Source organism: Prunus mume, linkage group LG1 (assembly GCF_029339155.1).
Source record: "Prunus mume cultivar Tortuosa linkage group LG1, ASM2933915v1, whole genome shotgun sequence".
In the NCBI taxonomy this organism is placed as follows: domain Eukaryota; kingdom Viridiplantae; phylum Streptophyta; class Magnoliopsida; order Rosales; family Rosaceae; genus Prunus; species Prunus mume.
The window spans coordinates 24,390,187-24,412,957 of record NC_142698.1 but is presented as its reverse complement, the minus strand read 5'-3'; the positions used below and the strand labels follow the sequence as shown (position 1 = coordinate 24,412,957).

General features: G+C 39.9%; 5 protein-coding genes and 1 pseudogene across 6 annotated transcripts; 5 read left to right on the top strand and 1 right to left on the bottom strand.

The window, feature by feature from the left end:
• Window positions 1-450: 450 nt before the first annotated feature.
• Window positions 451-2,889, top strand: LOC103320715 (pentatricopeptide repeat-containing protein At2g29760, chloroplastic). The gene is given in 2 exon segments (XM_008222430.2): window positions 451-926; window positions 929-2,889. Coding segments are annotated over 2 exon segments (2,214 nt in total). The 5' UTR covers window positions 451-466; the 3' UTR covers window positions 2,683-2,889.
• A 157-nt stretch (window positions 2,890-3,046) lies between these two features.
• LOC103320724 (uncharacterized) lies at window positions 3,047-5,215 on the top strand (annotated as a pseudogene). Its single transcript, XR_016126348.1, has 4 exons — window positions 3,047-3,442; window positions 3,541-3,586; window positions 3,684-3,844; window positions 3,944-5,215. The product of XR_016126348.1 is annotated as an uncharacterized LOC103320724 (transcript).
• A 591-nt stretch (window positions 5,216-5,806) lies between these two features.
• LOC103320734 (RNA recognition motif (RRM)-containing protein) lies at window positions 5,807-7,927 on the bottom strand. Its single transcript, XM_008222455.3, has 3 exons — window positions 7,640-7,927; window positions 7,242-7,539; window positions 5,807-6,853 (listed from the first exon to the last, which is right to left on the bottom strand). Exons 1-3 carry the CDS (start codon window positions 7,810-7,812, stop codon window positions 5,984-5,986), a joined length of 1,341 nt encoding a protein of 446 aa, XP_008220677.2. The 5' UTR covers window positions 7,813-7,927; the 3' UTR covers window positions 5,807-5,983.
• A 746-nt stretch (window positions 7,928-8,673) lies between these two features.
• Window positions 8,674-17,354, top strand: VLN1 (villin-like 1). The gene is made up of 23 exons (XM_008222466.2): window positions 8,674-8,923; window positions 9,139-9,248; window positions 9,529-9,628; window positions 9,886-9,954; window positions 10,365-10,601; window positions 10,884-11,061; window positions 11,136-11,268; window positions 11,398-11,563; window positions 11,843-11,993; window positions 12,103-12,191; window positions 12,281-12,436; window positions 12,745-12,813; window positions 13,037-13,105; window positions 13,217-13,354; window positions 13,584-13,712; window positions 13,953-14,100; window positions 14,252-14,262; window positions 15,338-15,478; window positions 15,781-15,906; window positions 16,146-16,208; window positions 16,302-16,515; window positions 16,632-16,813; window positions 17,062-17,354. Exons 2-23 carry the CDS (start codon window positions 9,193-9,195, stop codon window positions 17,173-17,175), a joined length of 2,739 nt encoding a protein of 912 aa, XP_008220688.2. The 5' UTR covers window positions 8,674-8,923; window positions 9,139-9,192; the 3' UTR covers window positions 17,176-17,354.
• Window positions 17,355-17,509: 155 nt separating this feature from the next.
• On the top strand, window positions 17,510-20,735 carry NPC1 (non-specific phospholipase C1). Its single transcript, XM_008222476.2, has 3 exons — window positions 17,510-18,898; window positions 19,903-20,079; window positions 20,235-20,735. Exons 1-3 carry the CDS (start codon window positions 17,794-17,796, stop codon window positions 20,558-20,560), a joined length of 1,608 nt encoding a protein of 535 aa, XP_008220698.2. The 5' UTR covers window positions 17,510-17,793; the 3' UTR covers window positions 20,561-20,735.
• Window positions 20,736-21,222: 487 nt separating this feature from the next.
• On the top strand, window positions 21,223-22,750 carry LOC103320775 (ammonium transporter 1 member 3-like). Its single transcript, XM_008222500.3, has one exon. It carries the CDS (start codon window positions 21,310-21,312, stop codon window positions 22,708-22,710), a length of 1,401 nt encoding a protein of 466 aa, XP_008220722.2. The 5' UTR covers window positions 21,223-21,309; the 3' UTR covers window positions 22,711-22,750.
• The last annotated feature ends 21 nt before the right edge of the window (window positions 22,751-22,771 follow it).

Here is a 22,771-nt window from a genome sequence, read left to right as displayed (position 1 = left end):
CTAATAGTTAATGTATGTGAATTAGATTTCGCCCACTCTGTGACAAATTTTTTTTAAAAAAATTATTTATTAATCGCTGACTTTTCTTCTACCTACCTTGTATTTGATAAATCGAAGTTTTTTTCTTCTTCTTATTAATCTTGCACTTACGCTTAAAACTATATCGTTTTAGACTGTTAAATCTAAATATTGAACTTCCAACTCCAAATGCTTAACCCTCAAACCTCAAGTCACATTTTTTTTGAACATAAGTGAAGGATCAAAACCAAAAGACATCCATATGATGAAATTCCCTCCCATTCTAGAATTATTCTTTGTTTTTTATAAATATGTGAACACATAAAAAAATAAAAATGAAAATCATACGTGACGTGGCACGCGATTGTGATAATGATAGATCATATCACATAAAGGGGTTTGGAACCTTAAAGTGAATGGGGTTACTGTGAGACTGACCACAGAAGAGATGGCTTCTCTAAGCACCCCACTTATCTCTCTGCCACGTCACCCAAACTCTTCGTCCCCATCCTTCAGTACCGACCTTCGTTTGTCAAGCCATCCAGCTCTTTCACTAATAGACCAATGCACCAGCATAAAGCAGCTAAAGCAAGTCCATGCCCAAATGCTTCGTACAGGTGCTCTCTTTGACCCGTACTCCGCCAGCAAACTTATCACCGCCAGCGCTCTCTCTTCGTTCTCGAGTCTTGACTATGCCCGCCAGGTGTTTGATCAAATTCCGCAACCAAATGTCTACACTTGGAACACCCTCATTCGCGCTTATGCGTCTAGCTCCGACCCGGCTGAAAGCATCCTCATATTTTTGGAAATGCTTGATCACTGTTCTGAATGTCCCGATAAATATACTTACCCTTTTGCGATTAAAGCGGCTTCGGAGCTCCGGGCTTTGCAGGTTGGAAGAGGTTTTCATGCATGGCAATAAAGGCCTCGCTTGGGTCGGATATTTATATTCTTAATTCGCTCGTTCATTTTTATGGGTCGTGCGGGGATTTGGATTTGGCACGTCGGGTTTTCGTGAAGACTCCTAAAAAAGATGTTGTTTCTTGGAACTCTATGATCACAGTTTTTGCGCAGGGGAATTGCCCCCAGGAGGCATTGGAGTTGTTTAAGGAAATGGAGGCGGAGAATGTGAAGCCGAATGATGTAACGATGGTAAGCGTGTTGTCAGCTTGTGCAAAGAAGGTGGATTTGGAGTTTGGGAGGTGGGTTTGTTCACATATTCAAAGGAATGAAATTAAAGAGAACTTGACTTTGAACAATGCTATGCTTGATATGTACGTGAAATGTGGGAGCGTTGAAGATGCAAAAAGATTGTTTGATAGGATGCCAGAGAAGGATATTGTTTCGTGGACTACTATGCTTGATGGGTATGCTCAGTTGGGGAACTATGAGGAGGCTTGGCGGGTTTTTGCCGCAATGCCTAGTCAAGACATTGCTGCTTGGAATGTGCTCATTTCTTCTTATGAACAAAGTGGTAAGCCAAAGGAGGCTTTGGCTGTTTTTAATGAGTTGCAGAAAAGCAAGAGTCCTAAACCTGATGAAGTCACACTGGTTAGTACTCTAGCAGCGTGTGCTCAATTAGGAGCAATTGATCTTGGTGGGTGGATACATGTTTACATAAAGAAGCAGGTGATGAAGTTGAATTGTCACCTCACAACCTCGCTTATTGATATGTATGCAAAGTGTGGGGATCTAGACAAGGCACTTGAGGTATTTAATTCGGTAGAGAGGAGAGATGTATTTGTCTGGAGTGCCATGATTGCTGGTTTGGCGATGCATGGGCAAGGGAGAGATGCATTGGAGTTTTTCTCAAAAATGCTAGAAGCTAAGGTGAAGCCCAATGCTGTGACATTTACCAATGTATTATGCGCTTGTAGCCACACAGGTTTGGTGGACGAGGGAAGAACATTTTTCTATCAAATGGAGCCAGTTTACGGGGTTTTGCCTGGAATAAAGCACTATGCTTGCATGGTCGATATTCTTGGTCGTTCTGGAAATCTGGACGAAGCTGTAGAGCTGATAGAAAAAATGCCAATACCTCCTACTGCTTCTGTATGGGGGGCTCTTCTTGGGGCCTGTAAACTTCATGGGAATGTTGTGCTTGCTGAAAAAGCTTGTAGTCATTTGCTTGAGTTGGATCCCAGAAACCACGGAGCCTATGTACTCTTATCAAATATCTATGCCGAAACAGGGAAATGGGATGAAGTTTCTGGATTAAGGAAGCATATGCGAGATGCAGGAATAAAGAAAGAACCAGGTTGTAGCTCAATCGAAGTCAATGGTAGTGTTCATGAATTTCTTGTTGGCGATAATTCTCACCCCCTATGCAAGGAAATCTACTCAAAGTTGGATGAGATGGCACTGAGATTGAAGTCAAACGGATATGTGCCAAACAAGTCACATCTGCTGCAATTTGTTGAGGAAGAAGACATGAAGGACCATGCCCTAATCCTTCACAGTGAGAAATTAGCCATTGCCTTTGGGCTTATTAGCTTGAGTCCATCTCAACCAATTCAGGTTGTGAAGAATCTTCGTGTTTGCGGAGACTGCCACTCAGTTGCTAAGATTATATCTAAGCTTTATGATAGGGAGATATTGCTGAGAGATCGATATCGGTTTCATCATTTTAGAGACGGGCACTGCTCATGTAATGATTATTGGTGAAAATACAAGGTTTTTGCTAGACCATAAACCTCAAACCCTACCTGATGATATGAAATTGTCCATTTTGCTGTCCCTCTCCTCTATATAGCAACATGTCGTACAATCACAGAAATTAGAAGAGAAGTTTCATTAAAGTTGCCCTCTTCTCTGTTGTACAAACATGCCGATAATGGAAGTTGGAAGAGAAGTAACAACGTTTTAAACTTATATTCTGTTTAGCTTTAGTTTATTATTACTCCTCTTTTTCTTTCTTACAAATGAGTTGAAGACTTCTTTTTTGGTCAAGTTGGGTTGAAGACTTCAAACGATAGTATGAAGGCAAAACTGAAAATCCGCACAAGGAAAGGCCCCTAATTTCTCATACAGTTGAGCGCATCAAAACTCTTTCTATGCACAAGAACAGAGTATAAAACTAGCAAATCCAACCTCATTCTGCCACGTGCTAGAATCCCACCTGATGTCAGATCCGTACCCTTCTCATTTTTCATGCGTATAAGCCTCTTATATATACAAGTACTTCATTTCTAACATGTTTTAGGACTCTGTCTCTCTTTCTGAAAAAACGGAGCCAATGGAAGCCTTTGTAAGATCTTCTACAACCTTGTTTCCAAAGGCTAATATGATTAACAAACCTCTGCCTCCCTTAAAATCTCTTCTGTGGCGATCTGACATTTGCTTTCTAAGGTCTTTGAACTCCAATGTACATGTTCATCTGCTTCGACACAAAGCTCTTCAATTGGTTGCTCCTTCTCAAACAGAGGTGGTTTGTTTTGTTTGAATTTTTCAAACTGTAGCTGGTTTGTTTCAATCCAAAATTGATCATCTAATTCAATTTCGTCCCGTAAAATTCACAAGCAGGTTTTAACAACATCGGAGACAGCAGGAATTGGGATCCAAACAACAGGTAAGTTTATTGTATTCAAACTTCTTTTGTTGTTCAGCATGGTAAACAATGAGTTCCCAGTTTCCATATCAAGTGATAATTACTCTCTGCTTCTCAGAGACATCAGAAACTGTTCATGTTCAATTCCAATTGCACAAGGAGTGCAACTTTGGTGAGAGTTTCCTCCTGGTGGGAAATGAACCTATCATGGGAGAGTGGAACCCTGCAAGTGCTATACCTCTGAACTGGTCAGATGGAAACATTTGGACCGTTGAGCTGGTAAGAACTTCTAAAGGATTTGATCCTTGTTTTGTTCATATCTTATTTTCTTAACAATTTTGATTGGTTTATTTATTTATTTTTTATAAATTTGATTAGGATATGCCAGTTGGCATAGCAGTCCAATACAAGTTTATACTGAAAAAAATCACAGGAGATCTATCGTGGCAACCCGGTCCAGACCGAATTCTTCATACCTGGAACACCAAGAACAATATAGCCATTGCTGAAGACTGGAAAGATTCTGAACTCCAGAAAATTAGTGAAGTGCAAATTACGAATCAAAACGAGGCGCTACTTGTAAACCCCGGCTTGGGACCAATTGTTCCTGAGAATGTGACTCTTCCAGGAGAAGAATCTATGCTGAACGTGAACGAGGGTGTAAAAGTTTCAGACAAGATTGCCTCTGCAGATGACAAGCCAACATTTAGCAGCAACAATGAGTTTGTTCTTGAAGAGAAGGCTATCACATCAGCAGATGGAACTTTGCTTGGTATAAGAAGGGAAGTACGTGTTTCAGACGATGGTAAGTACGTCATGAAAGAGGAATCTATAGGGAAGATAACCCCATCAACAGTAACAAGCAAGATTCCGGGAAGTGTGGAAGATGAAGAGACCTTGCCTACTTATGAAGGAGGCAATATTCTGGTGCCTAGTTTAACTCCAATACAAGGGGTGCCTTATGAAGAAACAGTACCCAAAGAACTTGGAAAACCATTATCTTCTAAAGAAACACTACCCAAAGAACTCGAAAATTCGATGGCTTCTAAAAAAGCATTTAAAAAAGAACCTGAAATATCAATGTCTGCTCAAGAAGCACTTCCAAAAGAACTTGGAATATCAAAGTCTTCTGAAGAATCACTTCCAAATGAACTCGGAAGATACATGTCTTCTGAAGAACCACTTCCAAAAGAAGGAACTCGGAATTCCATCCCATTTCTTCTGGAAGAAGCACCTCCAAAAGAACTTAGGAAAATCAATGACCTCTAAAGAAGCAAAAGAAGTTGGAAGATCGATGTCTTCTCAAACAGAGGTAGTACCCAAAGAACTCGGAAAATCCATCACTAGTGATGGGTACAATTCGGATTGATTCAATAGAGGAACAGAGTCCTCGATGAATCAAGTCACTCTTTTCTTTACCTGTTTTTGCTTACAACTTTGTTTCTGTCTCATTTGGAGACTGGAGATCAGAAACCGGCTATGAAACTGTAAATATGGCTTTCAGCATTTGGTTGACAGCCTCCTTGTTTGAGTATGCTTTCGCTCACCTCGAGCGGGTATTTTTGTTTTTACCTATATATAACAGCCTACTTGGTGATCATACAATTCTACAGATTTTGTTGCATTTGGAAAAGACAACTGAAATTTTTATGTTTTTGTTTGTTTTAGTCCGGGTTATGCTTCAATGCAAAAATTCTTCTGTGGAAAAGACCAACTTAAATTGATTCAGCCCCAACAATTAATTGCATCACGAAGACTCGATCCTTGCTCTTCTTAAAATGCTCCCAAAAATTTATTTATGAACAAAAGAAATTAACCCCATGCATAGGCCAAAATAGGCCTCTGTCTTGGACAGCAATGCTGAGAGTGCATTTCCATAGATGCAAAACATTATTATTACCCATAATGTCCCATCCGTCCCGGTCAATTCTTCTTACATCGTGGTTCAAAGCCATGCCTGGTTAATCGTGGTTTCACTTGCAAATTTCAGCCCAAAATTAAACTACAGTTTTTTTGTTCTGTAAAACGTTTGCACCAACCAAATCCATTCACCACCATGATCATCAAACTCGAGTCCCAAGATACAACTTTCTATTTAAATGGATTTCAACAACAAATAGAAACAGGGAATCAACAAATGATTTTATGCAAAGTTGCACAACTATTTGCTGGTCCAAGGCATATATCAACTCTAAACCTCACCCAAGGGAAACACAAAGAGGACCACAACAACAAAAGATGGAAACAACTAAATCTGGTATTTTATGCCCAGCTGCACAAGCATTGATGGTCAAAGCATGTCAAACTATCTCACAGAAAATAAAGTTAGAAAATACAACAGGAACAATGTTATTGCACGAAATAGACATCAAAATTGCAAAGCAAATCCGTATTTGCTTCACACCATTAACTCCCTTTTTACTCTCTACGACGAACTTCTCTGGATTTTGGCTCAAACTCATCATCTTCATACCTTCTCAGTCTCTCTCCTTTCCTCTTATCCTCGCCTGTTCTTGACTTCAGCTCAAATTCATCAACATTGCGTCTTCTTGACCTCTGTTCTTCCCACCTATCTTCTCTTGACTTCGGCTGATATTCATCATCAGCATACATTCTCCTTTCTTCTGTCCTGTCATGATCCTTAGATTTTGGATCAAATTCATCATCATCAGCATGCCTTCTTAGTCTCTTATCTTCCCTACTATCATCTACCCTCCTATCACGATCTTCTCTAGATTTTGGCTCAAATTCACCATCATCACTACGCCTTCTTGTTCTCCTATCTTCCCTCCGATCATGATTGTCTCTAGACTTCAGCTTTAGCTCAAATTCAACATCACCACCTTGCCTTCTGGGTCTCTTATCTTCCCTTCTGTCATGATCTTCTCTTGACTTTGGCTGCAATTCATGACCATTTTGCCTTCCTAATCTCTGTTTTTCCCTCCTACCATAGTCTTCTCTTGAATTTTGCCCCAATTCGTCATCCTCACTGCGCCTTCTTGGTCTCTTTTCTTCCCCCCTACCATGATCTCTTGATCTAAGCTCAAATCTTTCATCATCCTCATGTCTCCCCAATCTCGTTTCCTCCCTCCCATCACTTTGCTTAGGGTGACTTTTGAAGGCCCTCCCATATCCCTTTCCTCTGGAGTGTAAATCTTCTTGAACTTCAGCCTCTGGAACACGATTTGACGGAGTAGTGTTAGATCTTTTCTCACCCTGTTTTGGGCCATCATACCTGTCACGCCCCCATTTCGAGTCTTGATCACCCCAACCTGTGTTTGCAGCTCTCTGGATACAAATAGAACAAAGCACACATGAGCACCAATGTATGTAGATAAAATTTTATTTTATAAAGAACGGACAAAACACCCCCTCTACATTCAACATAAATGATTCTCTGCATAAACTCACCCAACTTCAAGCATGTTAAAAACAAAAACAAAAATCAGAAACATACTACATTAACATACTGGAAACAAACTCAAAATCCCCCCACAACTACACCTCCCAAAAAGAATCCATACTCCATTACATTGCAATAAGCAACAATCAAGCTCCATTATTACTTATACACAATAAATTTCTCAATCATCAGAACCCAAATATGAAGAAACATTGCAAAAATTAACGTGCAGTTCACAGAAAACTAAAACCAATCAGATAATGGAGACCTTACTTGCTCATTGTGAGAAAATCTGCACCCAGCTCCGCGAGTACATTCACCTCTCTGGAAAGCACGGCACACACCTCGTTCCTCCCTCTTCCTCTGCTCTTCCTCTTCATCTTCCTCTTCCTTCTTCTTGTATTTAGTCACATGATCCACCCTAATTGTTCGACCCAAAATTTGAGCTCCATTCAGATTATCCACAGCAAGAACCGTACTTCTCTGGTCCTCATATGCAATAAATGAGAACCCTTTGGATTTCCCAGTCCCTTTATCGCGAACCAGGTTCACGTCGACGACCTCTCCATATCTGAAATCGAATAAAATATCAAACAAGATTAAAATTGAAGAAGAAATTGTATATATGTATATCAAAAATTCAAATTAATTGTATGGTAATAGGAGCTTACTGTGCGAAAACAGCGATAAGATCACCTTCGGTGAGCTCAAAAGGAATGCCGCCGACGTAGACGTAAGCGGAGTCTTTGTACTTGGCGTGCCACGAAGCTTCCTCTGAAATCCCTAATTGGGCTTCTCTGGAATTGATGTTCTGAATTCGTTTCACTAGGGTTAGCGGGTTCATTGCTTGAGTTCAACAAAATTTTGTGCTTCTCCCTTCTCTCTCGGGGTCTCCTGGGTTGAACTTAAACCCTAAGTTTTGCCAAAATTCTTCTACACTGTTTCGAAGATGAGCGGATCTCCACGCGGGTCTCATTGGGCTTGGATTCTTTCTCAATCTGAGCCCATCTGCCGATTACAGTATCCAATAATATAGCCCCCAAAAAAAAAAAAAAAAATTGTTGAAGTCGACTGCTATTCACACGCGCGCACACACACACACAATAATTTGATAACTATAACCAAAATCAAACATAATAAAATTAATAGAAAATTAAAAGTTCACGTCTCATGCACACAAAAAACCATTTGAGAGACAAATTCAAGATTCTAAAATAGAGTGGAATAAATTTATCTTACGGGAAGAAGCTGCATGTGAAGAATGTTATGAGTAGACTCTTTCACATCGTAACCCTGTTGCTTGAACGTTACTATAAGAACTATAATGACAAAAATCCTACTTTAGCTACAGCACTAGCAGGCGATGATCACTTAGAAAACAATGCCCATAGCTCAATCATGGATCAGCATATGTAAAAAGTGTGTCGAAAAAAAAAAACAATGTGATCCTTATTTAACAGTCGAATTTGCTGTCTGATTTTGATGTCGTATATATGCCAAGAATGGCCTCAAACCAGGTTCACAACTCATAAACTTTTAAAGGAGAAGGGCGGGAAACATATCTGATCTATCTATCTCACATGCCATGCACCAAGACGACACACAGACCACGCCAACCCTGCAATCATCTCTTTTTTTTTCCCCAAAACTTTTTGAGTATATATGGGCCCAGCTTTAGCTGGATAATAAAGCCAAACATTGTCTCACTTTTTCTTCTTTCTTCACTTGTTGTATGAACAATAACCTCCACCACACCGAACTTCTTTTCTACACTTAATTTATATTCCAAGTTTTCAACTTCATTATTAAATCATCATTCTTTTAAAGGGTCAAAAGCATTAGGAGGAATATACTCCTACTGTCTTCTTCTGTTCCCTCACTGCAAATAAGATCCAACAGACAACCCATTTCACGCAATCCTCCAAAAACCAAAATTGTGCAGAAATATTAACCAGGTAAGTAATTTCTCACTCAATCTTGGTTTTCTCTGTTTTTTTTCCTTAATTTTTTTAATCTTGTGTTTGTGACTTTGTATGAATGCAATATATCAAGAGTCAATATTGATTTTCTATCTGGGATGAGCCCATCTGTTATGATGTTTTGCTTTACACATTGTGCCTCATGTATTGCCTGTTTTAGAATTACTGAAAATTCAGTGACTGGACTGCAGAAATTACCGTGCATTTAGTGGTTGTTTAGTGGAGTGTCAAGGGCATGAAAGGCAATGTCTATTTATGCTAAAGACACAGATCCAGCATTCCAGGCTGCAGGAGCAAAGCTGTATCCTTCCTGATAAATGATTTTATTTCATTCTTACCTTGTAATCAAGATCTTGTCTTATGTGAAATTTGTTGGTTTACCACTATTCCCGAAAGCGTAAGCTGCTAGGAACATACATACTGTCCTCATAGGAAATTATGTTGTTGTCAGTATCCAATTAAGTAAAATTGTTAATGAATTGGTAGATTTTCTTATAGCTAGCAATAACTAATGGAAACATACAATCTTCATACATCTTGTGTTCAAATTCATTGCTTTATCCTTACCCTGCTTATGCTAGTGGTTTGGAAATTTGGTGTGTTGAGAATCTAAAATTGGTTTCTGTTCCAAAATCTTCACATGGGAGGTTCTATTCTGGAAGTGCGTATGTAATTTTAAATGTAAGTTGTTGGCAATTGTGTTCATTTTATTGGCATTTAGTTTTCTTTTAGCCATGCACAAATTCAACTGAACTTTTCCGGACAATTAGTCTAAGAATTTCTTCACAATACTATATCTTCAAAATTGAAGTTGATCCAGAACAATGTAATCTTCTTAGAAAGTTGCAACTGTACTGGTGGATCATCTGTGCTATCTAGTAGAGCTACCTATCTGGGTATGCAATGAGTTTAACTATTTCACTTGTTTATCATGACAGACAGTTCTACCAAAAAGTGGCCTTCCTCAGCATGACATACACTATTGGCTCGGACATGATACAAACAAGGTTTTCACTTATTACACATGAATTCTAGCTATACAAATACACAAATTTAATGGTTTTATGGAACTGAAGATTTTTAGGTGAGATGTCATGCAAGATTATAGATAATTATAATTTGTGCTTGATAATAGAAGAATTTTATATAAAGTCAATTAATTCTACCTTTAGCCAAAAGGAAATGGAGGGGGGGGGAGGGGGAGAAGGAATTGCTTATGGAAATCTTTGTGTATAATGCTGTTATATAATGACATTTTTACCTGGGAAATTGATGACAGGAAACTATCAAGTTTTGTTTGAGAAAATGTTCATGTTCATCTTTGTATTTCTATTCTGAGTAATCGTCGTACAAAGAATTTGAAAGATAAGTTACTCAAATTATTTCAGGGTGTTTAAAACTAATACCAAATTGGCAGGTGGACTCAGCATTGGCATCAGATAAAGCACTAGAACTAGATGCAGCCCTAGGGTCCTGCACTGTGCAATATAGGGAACTTCAAGGCCAAGAAACAGGGAAGTTCTTATCATACTTCAAACCCTGTATTATTCCCATTGAAGGAGTATATACATCACAGAAAGAGCACTTAAATGGTGAAACATATAAAGTCAGCTTGTTAGCTTGCAAAGGGGACCATGTTGTTCATGTTAAAGAAGTAAGCTTTCTTTGCAATTTGATGCATTGCTGCTATAATAATTAAGGTGCTTTGGAATGGTTTCAAGTCATTATGATTTTCATGCTTTATATATCTCAAGAATGTGTGCCATTGAGTTACTTCACATAATCAAATCCTATACTCAGGAAAGCCTAAAATCTTGAGTTTCCACTACTGATACTGTATTTTCACTCTTTCTTGATAAGTACCAGCTACTAGTTCTATACTATACTACTGGCTAATTGTTTACTTTGACCCCTCTGCACTCTGCATGTTTACCAGGTTCCGTTTTCTCGGTCATCATTGAATCACAGTGATGTATTCATACTTGATACTGCATCCAAAATTTTCCTCTTTAGTGGGTGCAACTCTAGCATACAAGAAAGAGCTAAGGCTTTGGAGGTTGTTCAGTACATCAAAGAGAATAAACATCGTGCAAACTGCGAGGTGGCAACTGTAGGTTGGCAATCGTCTGACCTCTCTTTCTTTCCCTTATAGAAACCATAGCAATTGTTAATTGTTAAAGTGCTGCAGAGGATGGAAAATTTGTTGGTGATCCTGAAGTGGGTGAATTCTGGAGCTTATTTGGTGGTTATGCTCCCATTCCCCAGGATCCACCTTCCTCTGTCCAAAAACAACCTGACACACCCTTTGTGAAACTATCATGGTGAGTATGAATTAGTTTCTAAACATTTATGCTCTTGGCTATTTTTCTTTTCTTCTGAGACTTCAATGCTCTTGATTTTCCCTCTTTTCTTTTCTTGAAGTGTTCTTTGATGATATTCTTCATTCGTAGGATATCAACTCAGGGTAAACTGCATCCATGTCAAACTGACTCATTAAGTAAAGAAATGCTTGAGACAGACAAGTGCTACATGGTAGACTGTGATTCTGATATTTTTGTTTGGATGGGAAAACATTGCTCAGTTACAGAAAGGAAAACGTCAATCTCAGCTGCAGAAGTAAGAATTTTTCCTCCCTCTATTCTTTTTCTCTCCCCTCTTTCATACTCTTTGAAAAGGAGCAAACCCCTGGAAGGCAGGCAGTTGAAGTTTTCAGGTGTGAACTGTAAGGGAATGTTCTAGTATAGGGAACAGTGCTGTCATTTCTTGGGAATAAATCAAAGCGCAAGAAGTATACAAGAATTAATTACATGAAGAAAGTAAAATGCTGTAACTGAAGATCATGATTGAGCTATAGGCATTGTTTTCTAAGTAATGATTTCACCTGCTCTTTTGCAGGATTTCCTCAGAAACCAAGGCAGGTCAGCTGGGACCCATTCAACTTTTATAACTGAAGGATTAGAACCTGCTAAGTTTAGGTCATACTTCAATAATTGGCCTCAAACGGTGGAAACCAAGCTGTATGAAGAAGGTCGAGGAAAAGTAGCAGGTTTAATGCCTTTACCTAATACCAAACTTGGTAGCAGTATAAGTACTAGTGCTGTAGCTAAAGTAAGATTTTTGACATTTTGGTTCTTATAGTATTTACTTTCTGCCAGCAATGTTCAAGCAACAGGGTTACGAGGTGAAGGAGCTTCCTGATGAAGAAGATATCCAGCCATTTATAGATAGCAGAGGCACATTGAAAGTAGCTTCTTACTGGAAGCAGTTATACTATTTTAAAGTTTGTTTTTGATTCCTTTGCTCCTTTAGTTAATGCAATCTATAACATTTCAGGTTTGGCGCGTAGATTGTGAGAAATTGTCCCTTCTTCCAGCTTCAGAAGAGAGAAAAATTTTCAGTGGGGATTGCTATGTTGTGCAATATACATATCTTGGCAATGAAAGGAGTGAGAATCTATTTTATGCATGGCTTGGATGTGGGAGTGTAATGGTAAGTGGTAACCATGGCTTATTTTCCTGGAACTTGTGGCTGTTATGACTTATATTAACAGGTTGTGGTAACTTTAAGGGATCAATGATAGTTGACAACTTGACTAATTATAGGAGGGTAAAACAGTAAGAGATTAAAAAAAAACTTTGATAAGCTCTGGTTACTTTGAAAAACTGTTCTGATTAAATGATTTAGCACTCACTTATTTTTTCGTAATGGCTCTCTCATTATGGATATGAAGCAACCATTTGGTATTTAGTAGCACTTGTTGAAGATCTGTTGTCATGATTTATATGTTCGGCATGCAGGAAGATAGGAGGGATGCTATCTCTCATTTGAATGCCATAGTTGATTCCACCAGGGGGAACCCTGTTTTGGTAAGTTCTATGTTGCTTTCTTCTATGCATGATCTTTTGAAATACTTCTGGGATTTAGATAGTAGTTCTATTATTCTACATAGTAGTGCCTTCTCAGCATACCCTAGTTTGTTTAGAACACATTTTCCATGTTATTTACATCTAGTTGACTAACTTCTTGGCTTAACTGCATCACTCAGGTGGATTAGTTTTCTCTGACTTATCTCACATTTTTCAAGTTCAGGCCCAAGTTATGGAGAAGAAGGAGCCATCTCAGTTTTTTTCAATTTTCCAGACATTAATTATTTTCAAGGTTCATACCTCTCTGTCCCTTTTTTCTCTAGTCAAATATTGTTTTTATTTAAAGTTAATCTGATGATAATCATGAGGCATCTTCTGGATATTTGCTTTTCCTTTCTTATAGGGAGGAATGAGTACACGATACAAGAAGTTTATAGCAGAAAGAGGTATTGGGGATGAAACTTATGATGAAAGCAAGACAGCTCTTTTTCGTGTTCAAGGGACAAGTCCCAATAATATGCAGGCCATCCAAGTTGATCCAGTAAGCTTGAGAGCCAGGATCTTTTAATATTGAAACCTTTAATCTATCTTGTCTGGGAGAATTCATCTTATGATGGAAACTTCTATCTCTCTCATTTTCTTTTTTGCTAGGCTCTTTACAATGAAAAGAATATTGGGTTCACACTATATTATTCAGCTAATGAAAGTGTGTCTCTTGGCTTCTGGTCCTCCAGTATCTGAAGTGCATGACTGTATTGATACTGTTGCAGGTTTCGGGCTCTTTGAGCTCGTCTTATTGTTACATCCTGCAAACTGGTACATCTGCTTTCACTTGGATTGGGAATCTCTCCTCAACCAGAGAGCATGACCTTCTTGACAGAATGCTGGAACTAATAATTGTAACTCAATCCTTAAACTTTTATAATATACCACAACCTCTTCCTTATTAGAATTGTAAATACATCATGTGCAGCAAAGCAATCTGAAAAGAAAATTTTAAGCAAAGTATTGCATTAAGTTTTTAGTAGTTGCTAAATAAAATTTATAGCAACATATCATACTGGAGATTACTGTCTTTCTTTTCTCATACTTCACTCATAATTGTAAGACACATATTTATTTTCTTTTGATGCAATCAGCCAACATGGCAAGCAATATCAGTAAGGGAAGGGAGTGAATCTGATATTTTCTGGAATGCACTTGGTGGAAAGGCAGACTATGCAAGGGCAAAAGAGATAAAAGGATACATAGAAGACCCGCATTTGTTTATGTTGAGTACAACTGAAGGTACACAAAATACCCACATTCTTCTAAATTGTTCTCTTAAATGATAATACACTTTTGCCTTGTTCAGAATCATCCTGGCTTTGCATTGCTTAAAACTGAGCTAATGATGGGTTTTGCTTCTTTTTCATGATCATCGGAACTTCCCGTTCAGGTGATTTCAAGGTACACTCTCACATACATTTCTATAGGCATGCTTTCATTTCAACAGTTGGTCGACCTTTCAGCATATGGCATACATTTGGAACACAATTCCACATACAATCTATCAAACTATGAGAGTTTCAGGTTTCATGATAAGGAAAGCTGAATGCAGTCATCAATTCATTTAATCCTTTCAAAAAGTATTAAATGAATTCCTTTTCATTCCCCTTAATGCATTGAAGGCCCAATAACATGGTGTTCAATGTTGACTTTCATGCATTTTATTGTGATAACTAGCTTAGTTTCAACCGAAATTTGTTGGAAGTTTTGAAAGCAAATGGCATTGAACTTGTCCCACATTGACAAAAGCCAACTTTTCCTTATGCTTTATAAACAAAACAGTTTTGTCATTTATCAAGTAGTATGTTTTGGATCTAAGAGCACTTCCACCCATTTGCCATGGCAAAGGCAAGGGAAGGCAAGGGCTATTACTATTCACGTGAATAGTGGCAGCCCTTGCAAAAGGCTTGTGGTGTTTCCACCCATTGCCATGGCGACCACTATTCACATGAGATATGAGGAGAGGAATTTGTATAGAGTTTTGGTGTGGGAAGTGAAAAATATGACTAAGTATTTATTTTTTTTAAATTCTGACATTTGTAGTATTTTTTTTTAAAATATTTAGAATTTTTTAAAAAAAATTTTCACTCTAAAAGATGATCGAAGGATGGGCCTTGGACCTTACCAACCCCACCACTTAGATCCAAAACCAACTCAACTGTTTCGTTTATAATGCAGCTATCTATTTTTCTATAAATTAGTTTTGCTGGTTACTGGCACCATTTGTTGAATGCAATGTGCATACTTTTTTTCTTTTTTTTTTTGCCTGGTTCCAAATGATTATCTGAACAGTGAAGCTCACTTGTTTTGCAAAACAAATAGTGTTATGTTCACCGTATGCTTGTAGGAATTTCATTTCAAATTTGAGGTTTGCTATGTTTTCCATATTTAGTATTCAGTGTCAAATGTTAAAACTCTTGCTTAGGTTTCTTTGAACTTAAGAGATACTTCACCTGAATCAATTTGAATATTTCAGGTGAAAGAGATATACAATTTTACACAGGATGATTTAACTACTGAAGACGTGTTAGTCCTTGACTGCCACACAGAGATTCATGTTTGGATTGGATGCCACTCAAATATTAGGTCAAAGCAACAAGCCCTTACTCTTGGCCTGGTAAATTATCCACCATGAAAGTTATATTATATTTTATATCAGAACTGTTTAGTTCATGGATAGATTGTTTCATAAGTTACTATACAATAACAGCCCCTAATTCAGGTAATCTGATTTTACTGCATATGAATTCATCATTCAAACTTTTAGTTTCATGGTCACAATTTTGTTGTTGCTTCTATTGAAAACACCAATGAAATCAAATGCTGGACGTATAAAATTTTAGTATCTTTTCATACTTGATGCTCTCTTTTTTCTTCTTCTTATTTTCCTATAACTGTATTTGTTCTGGGCTCTCGCAGAAATTTCTCGAGACAGATGTACTTGTCGAAGGGCTATCTTTGGAGACTCCTATTTATGTCATTAGTGAAGGGCATGAACCACCATTTTTCACTCGTTTCTTTGAATGGGATTCCTCAAAGTCAAATGTAAGATCATTTTCCCAACTAAAATGGTTGCATGTTGAGCTCCTGCTGAATTCGTTATGTATCTTTTGGCTAGTGCTTTCATTATGTATCGCAAAATATTCATGAAGTTCTTATGACCCAACTTATTATCTAACAATTTGAAGATGAAACTAGAAGAAATTATTAGCTAAGATTTCCTTGATTTCTATTGAACAATGTGGCCCCCCTGAGGTTATTGAACTAAACTGCTGCCCTTGTAGATGCTTGGCAACTCTTTTGAACGGAAGCTTGCTATTTTAAAGGGAAAACTACAACAATTAGAAGTAAGTGACTTCATGATGCTTAAATTTATGTTAAGTTCTATTGTCTTCATTTAGAAGTAAGTGACTTCATGTGTCTCTCATTGAATTACTTAGGCACCAAAACGAAATTCATGGAAGGCATACTCCAGGGAAACGACCCCAGATGGTTTGAGAAGCAAGTCCATGAGTTCCAATGGCCAGAGAAGTGTTTCTCCTGCATCTGGTGTTTCGGTTTCTAGCGTCACGTCTTCAAACAATTACATCTTGTTCAGCTCAACGCCAATTAACAGGAAAATCTTTACAGGATCCTCTCCTAACGGTAGTCCTGGTAATGAAGGATCCTGAATTTCATGAAGTTATATGAGACCATTTTATCTGTTGAGACTTTCTTTTCTTGTTTGTGAATGCATGCTTTATCATTGTATCTTTAATTTCTTTTGGCAGATGTGTCATTCGCATCTGCAGGTTCTCCAGCAGCAGAGGCAAAATTACCTGCTACAGGTGGCGCTCAAGCTGATGGAAATGAGCCTAGTGAGGCTGGCACAAACTTGTTAATATACCCATATGAACGATTAAAAGTGATTTCCAAAGATCCAATAGCAGGCATCGACATAACCAAAAGAGAGGTACCCCCTTTTGCACTCATCTAGTGATAACCTGATCTATTCAGTGTGTTGTATTCTTTCCTCTTTGCCTTTTGTCAATGCCATGACAGTCACCTTCATTTCTAGGACTGCTTTCTTTTATGTCGATTTTCTGTATTGTCTGCTAAATCTTTTCGGTTACCATGGAACTAAAAGTTCAAGAAATTAATGTATCTTCAGTCTAGCTACTAGTGAGCAATCACTGATGAGCTTCTTCTGGTGGGTTTCAGGCATATCTAGCAGATGAAGAGTTCCAAGCACAATTTGCAATGACCAAAAGAGACTTCTATAAGCTTGCTAAATGGAAACAGAACAAGCTCAAGATGGCACTTCACCTTTTCTAAGCTCAGATGCAATTTTCTTGATATGCTAGTGCTGCCAAGGGATTAACTTGGTTTCTAATCAACGTCCCAACTTTTGATCATGTCATTTTGTTGTTCATCTGATTGTATTGGCCAAAACAAGAAGGTTTGCTTGATTTTCTGTTCACTTAGAAAAAGACTGGCAATTTTGTTTTCTTCCATTCTGGATTTTTAGCCAATGGAATCAAGTGACTTCGTAATTCATTCGACAAGAATGAAAGGCACGTCACGTTTATATAAATAAATTAAATATTTTTCTTTTGATCGGCAAAGACGAGAATTTCAATAAAAGCGAAACAAAAAACATCCTTGGGCCTCGAAATGCCACGTCTGAGTTTGAGTACTTTTAACTCAGAAAAAAAAAAATATTCCAATTTCAGACTTCTCTTCTTCTTGAATGATCAGTATCTGGTGGAGTCTCTTCTGATAAGGTGTTGAATTGTAGAAGAAACAAAACTCCATCTAAAAGAAAGGCTTTATTCTCAAAGCTTATACCTTTACACCATTTCTCTCTACAAATACAACAGTTGACGCTCGAAAGGCTTTGCCTTTCGCTTTCCTCTGTGGGTCACCGGCGTTTCCCAGTTCTGGTAACCGGAGATGGCTTTCCGGCGAATACCCATCATATGGACTGTCTTCCTCTACCTCTTGTTAGTATCGACCCAATCCATTCACACTGCTAGGGCACGCAAAACCCCCAAAATCCAAGGACCCATCAAAACAGTAGTCGTTTTGGTCATGGAAAACCGCTCCTTCGACCACATGCTCGGCTGGCTGAAGTCGACCCGACCCGAAATCGACGGCCTCACCGGAAACGAGTCGAACCCGCTCTCCGTATCGGACCCCAACTCGCTTCGGGTCCCCGTCTCCAGCGACGCCTTCTTCATTGACTCGGACCCGGGCCACTCGATCCAGGCGATCAGGGAGCAGATATTCGGGTCCAACCGGAGCTTCGAGGACCCGGCTCCGATGAACGGTTTCGCTCAGCAGGCCGAGAGCATGGCCGAGGGCATGTCGAGCAAGGTGATGAGCGGGTTCAAACCGGAGGTCTTGCCGGTCTACACCGAGTTAGCGAACGAGTTTGCCGTGTTCGACCGGTGGTTCGCGTCCGTACCCGCGTCGACTCAGCCGAACCGGTTCTACGTCCACTCGGCTACGTCACACGGCGCCTCCAGCAACGTCCGCAAGGACCTCATCCACGGCTTCCCTCAGAAAACGATCTTCGACTCCCTGGACGAAAATGCCCTCGACTTCGGGATTTATTACCAGAACATCCCTGCCACCCTCTTCTTCAGGAGCCTGAGGAAGCTGAAGCACGTGACGAAATTCCACAGCTATGCTCTGAAATTCAAGCTCCACGCGAAGCGCGGGAAGCTCCCGAACTACGCGGTGATCGAGCAGAGGTACTTCGACGTCAAGGAGCTTCCCGCCAACGACGACCACCCATCGCATGACGTGGCGCGAGGGCAGAGGTTCGTGAAGGAGGTGTACGAGACGCTGAGGGCGAGCCCGCAGTGGAAAGAAATGGCCTTGTTGATTACATACGATGAGCACGGCGGGTTTTACGACCACGTACCTACGCCGGTTTCGGGTGTGCCGAGCCCGGACGGGATTGTCGGGCCCGACCCGTTTTATTTCAGGTTTGACCGGTTGGGTGTGAGGGTGCCGACCATACTCGTCTCGCCCTGGATCGAAAAGGGTACCGGTGAGTTTTCTCTGCTTCTTCTTGGTTGGTTTGTTTAATAAGTTTATAATTATTGGGTTTTTGTTTTTGTTGAGGTTTGTGGTGGATAGTATAGATAATGTGGCTGATTAATGAGTGATGTTAGAGTTAAATTGGTTTAATTTTGATATTTAATTGGATATGGACCCTTTTCTTAAATTGTTTTATATGATATTCTTAATTGGGGAAAATAATCAAGTTTGAGTCTGTTGACTGGTTTTCCAGTTGGAATTTGGTAAAGTATGTGGGATTGGTCTGTTTTCTGAAATATATACAAGGAATTTTTCAAGTCTTGGTCTTTGGGTTGTGTTTGCAATGAGTATTTTTTTCATATGACTATGCTTTGAGCTTTCTGTGTGGCCATGCCTACGCCCAATAGTTACTGTTTAAGGGAAGGGAGTTGGTTCTATTACCCCTCTATAACAAAGTTTTGTAGACAAGGATCTTTGGTGTCTGCACAAGTTGTCCCTATTGTCCGTGTGTTAGATGCAAGCCACCAAAGGCGGCAATTTTTCTGCGATTCACCATTCATCCAAGGAGGGAAAATTGGGTCATGAACATGATGTATTGGAAAATGGTCTCTTATGCATTACAATGAGTGAAAACCTCCAATGGGCTGACCATGCTTAAAACTTTGTATCGATCTCATTTTCCCAAAATTTGTTCCCTGTCCTGGACCGATCCCAATGTTGGGGTTCAGTTCAGACAGCATAAATTTTCCTGAAAGAAAGGGGTTTTACTACATCTAGACTAGAAGAATCTGCATTACGCATCTACCTCGAGGCCAATCAGAACCATAATTTTTTCAATCCCTTCCCTCCCCCTCCCCCCTTCGTTGTGATTTCTCGATGCATATAGGATATAAAGTCTTAGCAAATAATCTCTTGGAATAATTCTGCAGGCATGTACTTGTTATGCTTCTATGCCATGCCATTACAGGTTTAGGCCTTTTGTCCTATTGATTGATTTTTGGTATTTTGGTGCAGTTATCCATGAGCCAACAGGGCCGACACCAGATTCGCATTTTGAGCATTCGTCTATCCCTGCGACTGTAAAGAAACTTTTCAATTTAAAATCGAACTTCCTGACAAAGAGAGATGCATGGGCTGGTACTTTTGAGAATTACTTTTACCTCCGCAGTACTCCTCGTGACGACTGTCCAGGTATGCATCGATCCCTCTGATATTTTCTTTTCTCTCTGATGAGTAATGCCCTTGCATATTACAAAAAGAGCTGCACTTTCTCTCTGGAGTAGTTTTTTCCTTTTTTGTTTTCTTGCACAAATCAGTCAATGTTAATCCACATTCCTTGGTTTCAGAAACTCTTCCAGAGGTGACTGTGTCACTGAGGCCTGGGGGACCACAAGAAGATGTGAGCCTCTCAGAATTTCAAGTTGAGTTGATCCAGCTTGCATCCCAGCTCAATGGTGATCATGTTCTCAACACTTACCCATATATCGGCGAAAGCATGAGAGTGGCTGAAGCCAACAGATATGCAGAGGATGCTGTTAAGAGGTTCCTGGAAGCTGGACGAGCTGCACTTAAAGCCGGAGCCAATGAGTCTGCAATCGTTACGATGAGACCTTCCCTCACTAGCCGAGTTAATATGCAAGCTCATGGCTCCTCCTACCTACAAACTCAATGATTATACTTCAAAAATAACGGCTGTAAATAGGAGTTAAACTCCATATGTGTATGGTATAAGTTATATTTAAGTAAATAACTGTATGAAAATGGCTTGGAGCCTTCCACAACTAATTGTTATCAGTACATTATTAGCTAGCCTAGAGATTATAGCAATTTATAGTTGGGTTAGTCCATCTGGTATTTGTGATAATTTATGTGTGGCACCAAAATTGAAGAAAATAGGCGAATTCGTATTTTCTCTTTTCAAAATTATAATGTCACACACACAGAAGAATGGTTGGTACAGAATCCAACTAGGTTGAATCTTTTAGGGTCAATAGTGAACTAAGCAATTAGAATCTCCTCGAACTCAGGTGGGCATTGAAATATGTAGACTTCTATGTCAAATCCTGGAAGCCTTTGTATCAGTCTAGTCAATGTTGTAATCACCTGTTTAGGTTCAAAGGCCAAAAAGACTTGTAGGTTTTGCTATTGCAGTCGGCAACTTTAAGAGAAACTCCTCCCACTTAGGAAAAAGAGCTACAAATAAACTTTAATTACATGTACAAGACTCGAGTCAAAATCAAGCAACTGAGTGGGAACGGCCGAGTTGGTCCCCACTCTACCCTTGCATGAATATCTATATAGCGACCCATCAATGTGTATCTACCCTTCAAAACTTCAAGCCTCATAACTATCAAAACCCATATCATCCACCTCTCTCAATTCACCACCAACCATCTCCATCTCCCTCTCCCTCTCCCTCTCATGGCTGCCTCATGGGAGGAAAGTGTCGAATGCTCTATCAACACCATTTACCTCCTCTTCTCCGCCTACCTCGTCTTCGTTATGCAGCTTGGCTTTGCCATGCTCTGCGCTGGCTCCGTTCGAGCCAAGAATGCCATGAACATAATGCTCACCAATGTCGTCGACGCCGTCGTAGGTAGCCTCTCTTTCTACATCTTTGGCTTTGCTTTTGCATTTGGAGAAGGCGCCCATTCCAACCCTTTTATTGGTACAAGTTTCTTTGCTCTCTCAGACATTCCCAGCTCCTCTTATGGCTATGACTACAGCTTCTTCCTTTTCCAATGGGCTTTTGCTATTGCGGTTGCTGGCATCACTAGTGGGTCCATAGCTGAGAGAACCCAATTCAGTGCATATCTTATCTTCTCTTGTTTTCTATCTGGGTTTGTGTACCCTGTGGTGGTTCATTGGGTTTGGTCTGATAGTGGTTGGCTCAGCCCCAATTCAAGAAACTTGTTGTTGGGTTCTGGTGCCATTGATTTTGCTGGGAGTGGTGTGGTTCATTTGGTTGGTGGAGTTGCTGGGCTTTGGGGTTCTTTCATTGAAGGTCCGAGAGTGGGCCGGTTCGATGCATTTGGAAAGCCCATACCCATTAGAGGCCATAATGCAACTCTTGTGGTGCTTGGGACTTTCTTGCTATGGTTCGGGTGGTTCGGGTTTAATCCGGGCTCGTTTGATAAGATTCTTGTGGCCTATCCAAACACAAGTGATCAAGGGAATTGGACCGCGGTGGGCCGAACAGCAGTTACTACCACATTAGCAGGTTCGACTGCCGGAATTGTAACCCTATTCGGCCGGCGCTTACTAGTAGGCCATTGGGATGCTCTAGATGTTTGCAATGGAGTGCTTGGTGGGTTTGTGGCAATTACATCAGGATGTGCTGTGGTCGAGCCTTGGGCTGCTGTCGTGTGTGGGTTCTTCGCAGCCTGGGTCTTAATTGGGCTCAACATCTTGGCCCTAAAGCTAAAGTTCGATGACCCATTAGAAGCGACTCAACTGCACGGCGGGTGTGGTGCATGGGGATTGATATTTACTGGGCTGTTTGCAAAAGAGGAGTTTGTGATCCAAGCCTATAATTCCGGCACGGTGGGTACTGTACGGCCTTATGGTCTCTTGATGGGTGGCGGCTGGGGTCTGCTCGGAGCCCAAGTGACTGAGGTTTTGGTCATTGCGGGCTGGGTCAGCTTGACAATGGGCCCTCTTTTCTACGCGCTTGACAGTCTTCAGATTTTGAGGATCTCTGTTGATGAAGAAGTTGCAGGCCTTGATGTTTCCAGTCATGGAGGCCATGCCTACGTTCATTCAGACGAAAATCATCCACGCTTTTATGCAGAATATGTGAGCTTGCAAGACAATGGATCTTGATTCACCAAATTATATATACTCTGCTTCTTGGTATTGCAAATTTGCAAGTATTGCTTTCAAG